Here is a 10,000-nt window from a genome sequence, read left to right as displayed (position 1 = left end):
TCTCCTGACAATGAAACCGCATTGACTGAGGCTTCGTTACAGGTCATTAAAGTAAAATTCAAGTATATTCAAGATTTTGTAGCCTCTTAACACATGTAATATGTGTCTTGTTTACAATGAACTCAAATCAAACCAGAAAAAATCATAAATTTTAGCAATACGTTCAATAAACAATGTGGTGGTTACAGATGGTGTTATTTTGAAAGACTCAATTAACCAGCGTGCATTGCGCGAAACAGGCAAACAGAGTCAGAATCCGGCAGAACAACAGCAGTAGCCATCATTATCTCTCGAGCAAACATTTGTTACTCAGAACATATGTCAGACCCTGTATCTATATATCTATATTTTCTAATGAAGAAAAACACAGACTATACCAAATACTGTGCAATTTGTGGAATCAAGGATTTACCTGCAACAGCGGAAGTGAGTTTCCATCGGTTGCTGGAACACCAAAAAAAAGTCCAAAGAACTCAGGTAAATGAAACATCTATGCGTCGGTTGTCATCTTTTGTGTGAGTGTGTGAGATCACATATTTTTCGTTTTGTTGAACTAACTTTATAGAGTAGGCTAGAGCTAGAGGGTTAGCATGGTGCACCCGCCTCAAGTCCCCGCCCTCCTAGACATTTTTTGTTGTTGTAGTCCTCGTTATTTTGCTTCCGGGGACTTGTCGATGCATTTCGACAACCACATTTTTCTTTATTGTTTTGTGGGTGTCTAGTTTTTGAGCCCAATGTTGTTCTAGGGTAGAATTCTCCTTTAAGTGATGATAGAATGGTAAATGTGTTGCACTTATATAGTGCCTTTATCCAAAGCGCTTTACAATGACTTCTCATTCATACATGCACACAACAATGGCAGCAGGTTCCATTCAAGGTGCTAGCCTGCTCATTGGGAACAATGTGGGGTTCAGTGTCTTTGCCCAAGGACACTTTGACATGTGGACAGGAGTAGCTGGGATTCTAACCGCTGACCCTACCCTATTGAACTACCCACTCCTCCTGAGCCACAGCCACACCCGTACTCACAAGAGGCAGTGCATATTGTATATGGACATGTAAGGCTATAGTGCATCACTCTGATGGGCGTGTAAAACGTTTTATTGATGCAGAGAACGAGAGCTAATAGAATGGGGATATCGATTAACACTCCAGCAATCCAATTCAACTTTATTTCTAGAGCACAGTTAAAAGTTGCTGTACAATCAATAAAAACACAATAGGAACATGAACACAATAAAATAAAAACACTAGGACTGGTGTACACAGAAAGAAACAATAGGACCATCCTAGTGTTTACGTCAGCACTTTTCATTGTTCAGTTCTTCCATTCCCTCATCCCTCTCTCCTGCTCTCTAAATCCATGTCTTGCCTTTCTCTCTCTCTCTCTCTCTCTCTCTCTCTCTCTCTCTCTCACTGTCATTCTTGTTATTTTTTGTCGTCTCATCTCAATGTCTTACCTTGCACTATTTTCTCTATTTCCTTAGTTACATTGTTCTGTTATCTGTCTTTTACATCTTTCCTCCCCTCTGGCTCCCCTCTCTCTCTGCCTCTCTCTCTTCTTCCTTCTCTCTGTCTCTTTCTCTGTCTCTCTCCTCCCCCTTCGCTGTCTCTCTCTCTCTTCCCCCTTCTCTCTGTCTCTCTCTGTCCCTCTGTCTCTCTCTCCTCACCCTTCTCTCTGTCTCACTCTGTCTCTCTCTCTCTCCTCCCCCTTCTCTCTGTCTCTCTCTGTCCCTCTGTCTCTCTCTCTCTCCTCACCCTTCTCCATGTCTCTCTCTGTCTCTCTCTCTCTCTCTCTGTCGCTCTCTCCTGACCCGTCTCTCTCTCTTTCTGTCTCTCTCTGTTTCTCTCTCTGTCTCTCTTTCTCCTCCACCATCTCTCTGTCTCTCTCTCTCCCTCCTCCCCCTCTCTCTTCCTCCTTGTCATTCAGTCTCACTTCAGTGTTGACGTGTTGTAGTTTTGCATTAACCACCTATTGTCTTTCTATTTAGGGAAACCAGTGTGACACAAACACACACACACACACACACACACGTGCACGCACACATGCACACACACTCTCTCACACACACACGCACAAACAAATACACATGCACACACACACACACACACACACACATGCACACACACACACACACACACACACACACACACCTGCCCTCCAGTCTCAGTGGTGTGTCAGGTCCCAGGTATCAGGAGTCCAACAGAGCATCCATCAGCAGTCACTCCCCTCTTCCATTACTGCAATCATCTGTCATTATGGCCGTACCAGGCTTCCCTCTGCTAATCATCCTCGTTATGTCATCCCTGTGGAACAGAGCTGTTCATCTGTGATTATGTCATTATTGCGAGATGTGTCCAACCAAGCTCTCATGAGCTTATCATAGCTCATTAGATTGTTTTACTGTGGGACATTACCTGTCTGCTGTCATGCACACTATGCTTATGTGTGTGTGTGTGTGTGTGTGTGTGTTTGTGTGTGTGTGTGTGTGTGTGTGTGTGTGTGTGTGTGTGTGTGTGTGCGTGTGTGTGTGTGTGTGTGTGCGTGTGTGTGTGTGTGTGTACATGTGTGCGTGCATGTGTGAGTGTGTTTCTCTCCAGGCATGCATGTTAGGGGTCTACCCAGATATGAATACGTTATTCGGAACAGCACAAATGATGCAATGGAAACAGATATTTTTCTTACGCAAAGTTTCTTGTTATTATTTGGGGTGAAAAAAGGAGCGTTTCAAATGAGCAATCGCCTCTGATTTTAAACAGCTGTGTTGCAGCAAGAGGCTACATGTGATTTGCATGAACTAGCCTATGACTCCTCTAATATCATGAACTAGCCTATGACTCCTCTAATCTCATGAACTAGCCTATGACTCCTCTAATCTCATGAACTAGCCTATGACTCCTCTAATCTCATGAACTAGCCTATGACTCCCCTAATCTCATGAACTAGCCTATGACTCCCCTAATCTCATGAACTAGCCTATGACTCCTCTAATCTCATGAACTAGCCTATGACTCCTCTAATCTCATGCTTGATTGCATGTCTGTGCGTCAGCTGAAGACACAAGATTTTTGTTGAAGGTACAACATTTGCATTGCCAATGAATATTAGGTGAGAAAATAACGTTTGCCCAATTTAACTTGACTTACTGTATATCGGTATAAACCATGCCCACTTCCGGTTTCATATCTGAATACAGATACGGAGCATTTTGTTGGTTGAAGAGATACAGATAATGACCTCTCGGGGCGCTGCTAATGCTACCCTGGTGAACCTGCACATGCTGGGGTTAGGCTCATAAGTGTGTGTGTGTGTGTGTGTGTGTGTGTGTGTGTGTATAGGCATGCGTATCCTGGTGAACCTACTGTTGGACACGTTGCCTATGCTGGGGAACGTGCTGCTCCTCTGCTTCTTCGTCTTCTTCATCTTCGGCATTATCGGCGTGCAGCTGTGGGCGGGGCTACTGAGGAACCGCTGCTACCCTGAGGAGAACTTCACCCTGTGAGTAGTGTGGCAAAACACCAGTGTGTGTGTGTGTGTGTGTGAGTGAGAGATATAGAGAGAGAGAGAGCGAGAGAGTGTGTGCTGAGGACCTCTGCCAGAGGTGGATGTGTGCTTATGACTGTGATGACCTTCATCATTTATGCTCTCCAAAGCTCGTCCACTGTCTTCCTTCTCTCTCTCTTTCTCTCTTTCCCCGTCTCTCTCCGTCTCGCTCTTTCCCTCTCTCTCCCTCTTTTCTCTCTCTCCCTCTCTCTCTTTCAATCTCTCCCCCTCTCCCCCTCTCTCCCTCTTTTCTCTCTCTCCTACTCTCTCCCTCTCGTTTTCATTCTCTCCCCTCTCTCTCCCTCTTTCCCTCTCTCTCCCTCTCTTTTTTTCTCCCTCTCTCTTCCTCTCTCTCCCCCACTCTATCTTCCTTCCTTCCCTCTCTCTCTCTCTCTCTCTCTCTCTATCTATCTTCCTCTGTGAATAAAAGATCACTACTTGCTAACTGTAAATACCTGTCCCTCCCAGTTGGGAACAGAACATGATTACAGTCCTCCACCATTCCTCCATATTCATGACCTGCACATCTCATATGCCTGCCCGCTGTTACCCTGCCAACGGCATCTCAGCGTGAGTGTCTGTGTTTGTGTGTGTGTGTGTGTGCGTGTGTGTTTGTATGTAGGCCACTAGAGCTTTCGCAGTGTCACATTTAATTGCATTCAAGGTTTTTTCAGTATATGACAATTTCTCATCTCCTTTTATGATGACACCAGCTCATTTTAATGATATACCTGTGTGTGTGTGTGTGTGTGTGTGTGTGTGTGTGTGTGTGTTCACTGTGTGTGCACTTTCAGTACATGAGTGTGTACCTGTGCCTGTGTCTCTGTGTGTTCACTCTGTTTGTTAAAGCACGCTTTGAAACGTCTCACTTCTCACAAAGAAGCACAGTATGTTCTCTCCCAGCTGTGTGTGTGTGTTTGTGTGTGTGTGCGCGCGCGCACGTGTGTGTGTGCGCATGCGCAAAACTAACACTGTGTTATCATTTAATAAACTCTCTTTTCCTTTTGCAATGAAAAAGAGTAAACGTCATGTGAAATGTCTTGTTTTTAAAGGAGTTATACTAATGAATACAGTCTTAATGAAGGCTTTGGCTATGGTAGCTGCAGCCGCCTCGTCCATGATAGCTTTGATGTTGTGATAGCTCGCGGCTACACTCATGCTAGCATTAGCCCTTTCCTCCAGGCTATAGCCTGAGTGCTTGAATGCTAAATTGAAGGGCCCTTGTTGATTACCAGGAGGACTATAATGATACACTGAGGGGTGTTGTTCGCTTGGTGAGAGGGTTAGCTCGAGTGGTTGGCACAACCCACCCCTCCTCTCCCAGCTCCCACCCTCTCTCTCTCTCTCTTTCTCTCTCTCTCTGAACCGCCCTCCTTCTTTCTGCTCGTCTCTCTACATCTTTCCTTGTCTTCTTTTCTACCCATCTCTCCACGTCTCTCTTCACCGCTAGCTGCCTCCTCAACCTTTCACACCTCGCTCCCCATCTCTGTCCCTCACCTACCCTCTACCTCTACCCCCCTCCTGTCCCCCTCCTTACTCACTCTCTCTCTCTCCGTAGCCTCCAACCATCGCACGCCCACCCGATCCTTGTCTTCGATTGGCAGGTGTGTTCCCAGTGTGGTGCAGAACTGGGCAGGATCACGCTGGGCCCAACCAAAACCCTGCTTGAGGACAGGGGTGGGGGGGGGGTGGGGGGGCGCCAGGCTTCATTCACGCTCTGCTTCTCTGACAGGGTCTCTCTCTCTCTGTGTCTCTCTTAGCCCGTCCTGTCCTTCAAGCTAGCTGCCTGTCAGCTCCTCATGCCCAAAAGAAAGGGTACTCACACCAGCGCTCTTCTCTTTTCTCCCCTTTCTGCGTCTCTTTCCTCCTCTCTAGATCTCTCCTTCCATGGTTCCATAGTTCCCTGGTTTTAGAACTCTCTAAACCCTCTCTCTCTCCATGGTTCCATGGTTTGAGAACTCTCTCTCTCTCCATGGTTCCATGGTTCTAGAACTCTCTCTCTCTCTCTCCCCCTCTCCCTCTCTCTCTCAATTGATGTTGGAGTTTCTCTGTGAAGAGTTGTTTACCCTCCTTCACTGCCTTGTTAAACCTGTACTTAACCTCTTTAAACCATTGTCCCCACTCCTACATACTTCCTCTTTTATCCAACCATAACTTCCTGAGTTTGGCTGTGAACCAGTGTTTGTCATTGTTATAGTTGATCCTGGTGTAGGTTAGTACACAGGTGCCCACACAATAGCTGGTGAATGACATCACAATGTGTGTAGTTCCATGGTTCTAGAACTCTTTCTCCATGGTTACTGTACATGGTTCTAGAACTTTCTCTCTCTCTCCATGGTTCCGTGGTAATAGAGCTCTCCCTCCATGGTTTTGTGGTTCTTGAACTCTATCTCTCCATGGTTCCTTGGTTCTAGAACTCTCTCCATGGTTCTGTGGTTCTAGAACTTTATATCTGTCTCCATGGTCCTAGAACTCTCTCCATTGATCCATGGCTCTAGAACTCTGTCTCTCCCTGGTTCCATGGTTCTAGGATTCTCTCTCCATGGTTATGTGGTTCTCGAACTCTCTCTCCATGGTTCCGTTGTTCTCGAATTCTCCCTCCATGGTTCGGTGGTTCTAGAAATCTCTCCATGGTTCTAGAACTCTCTTTCCATGGTTCTGTGGTTCTAGAACTCTCTCTCCATGGTTCGGTGGTTTGGCCCCTGCAGCCCTACCGTTGTACGGCCCTCCAGTGGGTTCCAGACGTTGAGGCTGGTCGGTGCCTGTATGCACATACTACAGTACACCAATATCGAAAGCTTCTCACACACACATACACACGCGCACACACACTGAGAAATACGCACACACACACACACACGCACGCACACACACACACACACACACACACACAACCACACACACTCTCTCTCAGTTATATGGATTGTGTGTGAGACAACGTAATATGGACTGCCATGCACTCATACTGTAATATAATTGTGTGTGAGAGAGAGAGAGAGAGAGAGAGAGAGGGGGAAAGAAAGAACTAGTGTGTGTGCGTGTGTCAGTGAAAACACCTCAGGCCTTGTTTTCCAATGCCCTCATTAGATCATCATCTAGGCCGATCGCAGAGGGTCTAGTTCCCATTGTAACACAACACATCATCTGACGCACGCGCACACACACACACACACACACACACAACGTCCCATCGAACAGGAAGCAGCGTAACCCAATCAGTCAGCAGCGGTCATTGGCGTTTTGGCTCTGGGAGTGGGATGGCGAGATGTGTGTGATCAAGGACAAAGAGTGATCCTCTTCCCGTGCATGGACACACACAGACACACATACACACACACACACACACACACACACACACACACACACACACACACACACAGACACACACACACACACACACACACACACTCTCTCTCTCTCTTTCTCTCTCTCTCTCTCTCACACACACACACACACACACACACATTTCCCTGCGGATGTCAGCAGAATACATCCTGGTTATTGATTGAGTGACTGCTACAAGGGCAGTAGAACTGCTACAGGTGCAGTAGAACACTGCTACAGGGGCAGTAGAACACTGCTACAGAGGCAGTAGAACTGCCTCAGGGGTTATTTCTGGGTTGCCAGTCTCTGAGGTAAAGAGTCAGGCCTGGGCTTCTCTGGCAACCAGCCACCCCTGTGTTGACCATAGGCCAGTTCCATTTAAAACCCCTCAATTCACTACACTAGAAATGTCAACTCCAAAACTGATGATTTTTGATCCATCGACAACTAAATTGAATGCCGTTGTTTGTTTTTCATGCTTTTTGGCATTTGTGCACCTGTTCATCCTGCCTACCTGAACCCCCCCGCCTACGACGTCACTTAAGATTGACCAGCAATCCAGCGAACGTATCATTTGTAAATGCATGTTTCACTGCAATCAGTTCAAGAGGCAGGCTAGTGCCACGGCCGACATGATGAGGTACACTTCAGACGGCGGCAATCAGCTAAAACCCCAGACTGGGACTCTTCAGCTTTGGATGTACTGAGCGATGGAGTGGTGTGCATACGTGTGTGTGTGTGTGTGTGTGTGTGTGTGTGGGTGTGTGTGTGTGTGAATGTGGGTTGTGCCTTTATATCTACAACCATATCATTCTATTACATACAACCATATCATCCATACTAACTGCCCCACTATCTCCCCCACCCAGTACGCACACTCTCTCTCTCTCTCACTCTAGACTCCCAGCTCAACACGCTAACCTCTTTCCTCTCTCCTTGTCTCCTCCCCCCTATCCCCCCACCCTGCCTTGTCTCCACCCCCTCATCCTTGACCCCGCCCCATCCTCATTGTCTCCATCCCCTCCACATTGACTTCGCCCCCTCCCCTTGTCTCTGCCTTCTCTTCATTGACTCCGCCCCTACCCTTGTCTCCACCTGCTCCTCATTGACTCCGCCCCCTCATCATTGCCTCCGCCCCCTCCTCCTTGACTCCATCCCCCTCTACCATGCCTCCGCCCCCTCCTCCTTGACCCTGCCCCCTCCTCCTTGACCCTGCCCCCTCCTCCTTGGCTCCACCCCCTAGCTCCTCCTCCTTGCCCGCCCCCTACTACCAGCCCGAGGAGGATGACGAGCGGCCCTTCATCTGCTCGCTGGCCGCCGACAACGGCATCATGTCGTGCGCTGATGTGCCCGCCCGCCGCGAGGGCGGCCGCACCTGCTGCATGAGCAAGGAGGACGCGCTGGAACGGCAGGCACAGGGCCTCAGCCCGGATCCGCTGACCAATGGCAGCGTGGACGCCGTCGGGCTCTGCATCAACTGGAACCGCTACTACACCCGCTGCCGCACCAGCAATAGCAACCCCCACAAGGGCGCCATCAACTTCGACAACATCGTCTATGCCTGGATCGTCATCTTCCAAGTAAGGAGGGGAGAGAGGGGGTGGGGGTCAGAGGGAAGGGGTATAGGTATAGCTTAGGTATAGGTACTGCTTTTGTAACGCGCTCACCATCCAGTTGTTCCACTGGCCCGGAGCGCCATTCACACACCTGTTGCACAGCTGCTCATTGGGTGCAATTTGGGGTTCAGTGTCTTGCCCAAGGACACTTCGACAGGTAGTCAGGAGGAGCCGGGATTCGAACCACCGACCCTACGATCACTGAACGACCCGCTCTACCAACTGAGCTATACCGCCGCCTCCGGTATTCTCGGCAGACCCTCCTGACCTAGCAAGCTCACATTCAGTTTCACTCCGCAGATCAGTCGGGCCTTCCCCCTATTACCAAGGATTATTGCGGGAGGGAGTACTTGCCTTGACAGACTAACTCCTTCAGGCAATCAGCGTAAAACTACTTTTGTCAAATCGTCGAAAATGGTATTTTCAGAAGAAGCGCTAAAAAGTATTTTCCTCCCAGAAACTCTGTGCATACTCTTGTTCTTGTTGTTGTTCTTGTTTAATTGTTGTAATGGAGTCTTTTTCTGCAATACTGCACTTATGGCATTTTTTATTCTACTAACGTTAACGTTACCGCTTGTTGCTTCGGGAGACTGTTTTGCTACAGGAGCCAATCAGGGGCTACGTTCTACTGGGGGGGGGGGGGCAGAACAGCAGTCAGAACACATTCCCTGATTGGCCTGGTCGATACGTAATCAGAGAATAATCGTTCAAATAGGCTGAGGTCTAGCCTGAACTGCAGAGTCTGTGTGTGTGTGTGTGTGGGGGGGGGGGGGTCAACTGTATTTGCAATTGTGCAGGCACTCCCGGACACCTTTGTTCTCTAATGGACATAGAGTAATACATAGAAATGATAATCAAATCTCTCTCATAGGTAACACACACACACACACACCAGAACAGGCTGTACTGTATATGTATGTGTGTGTGTGTCCTCAGGTGATCACTCTGGAGGGCTGGGTAGAGATCATGTACTACGTCATGGACGCCCACTCCTTCTACAACTTCATCTACTTCATCTTCCTTATCATCGTAAGTCAGACACCCACCCACACACACACACACACACACTCACACACAGCAGGCAACATTCAGCGATGCACCACGTTTCTCATCTCACTGATATCCACTGCCTTCGCGATCAGCGTGCCACTCTTTTGTGTACCTTAATACAACCCATGTGTTTAACCAAAACAAAGCCCACCAATGTTACAATGGCCTCTCATTCACACACACATTCACACACCACTGGGGGCAGCTGCCATACAAGCTCATTGGGAGCAATTTGGGGTAGAAAACAAAACAAAAAACGATTTCCAAAGACGTATGGTTGCACTGACCAACGTTGAGAATATCGGACAGTGCCGCAGTTTCACTGCCATCAAGCTTTCATCTTTGGACATTGTTATCTATGTGTTTGATTTGCTTTAGCACCACAATAAGCAAAGGCTCTTCCGACTCCGCTACCGCAAAACCGACACGTTCTATTAGATTGTTTTTATTGTTATTGATGGACTTA

The 10,000-nt window shown here is 47.9% G+C and overlaps 1 protein-coding gene across 1 annotated transcript in view; it reads left to right on the top strand.

Annotated features, from left to right (window-relative positions):
• Positions 1–10,000, top strand: part of LOC311309679 (voltage-dependent T-type calcium channel subunit alpha-1I-like) — a gene marked incomplete at both ends in the record, with an annotated part of 221,941 nt that overhangs the window by 84,993 nt on the left and 126,948 nt on the right. Inside the window, 3 exons of the mRNA XM_084439007.1 lie at positions 3,340–3,499; positions 8,112–8,448; positions 9,421–9,513. Of these exons, the coding sequence (XP_084295133.1) occupies positions 3,340–3,499; positions 8,112–8,448; positions 9,421–9,513 (590 nt within the window). The remainder of the gene's footprint in view (positions 1–3,339; positions 3,500–8,111; positions 8,449–9,420; positions 9,514–10,000) is intronic.

This window comes from Borostomias antarcticus (assembly GCF_949987555.1).
Source record: "Borostomias antarcticus genome assembly, chromosome: 5".
Classification (NCBI taxonomy): Eukaryota; Metazoa; Chordata; class Actinopteri; order Stomiiformes; family Stomiidae; genus Borostomias; species Borostomias antarcticus.
This window is presented reverse-complemented; position numbering and strand designations above follow the sequence as displayed.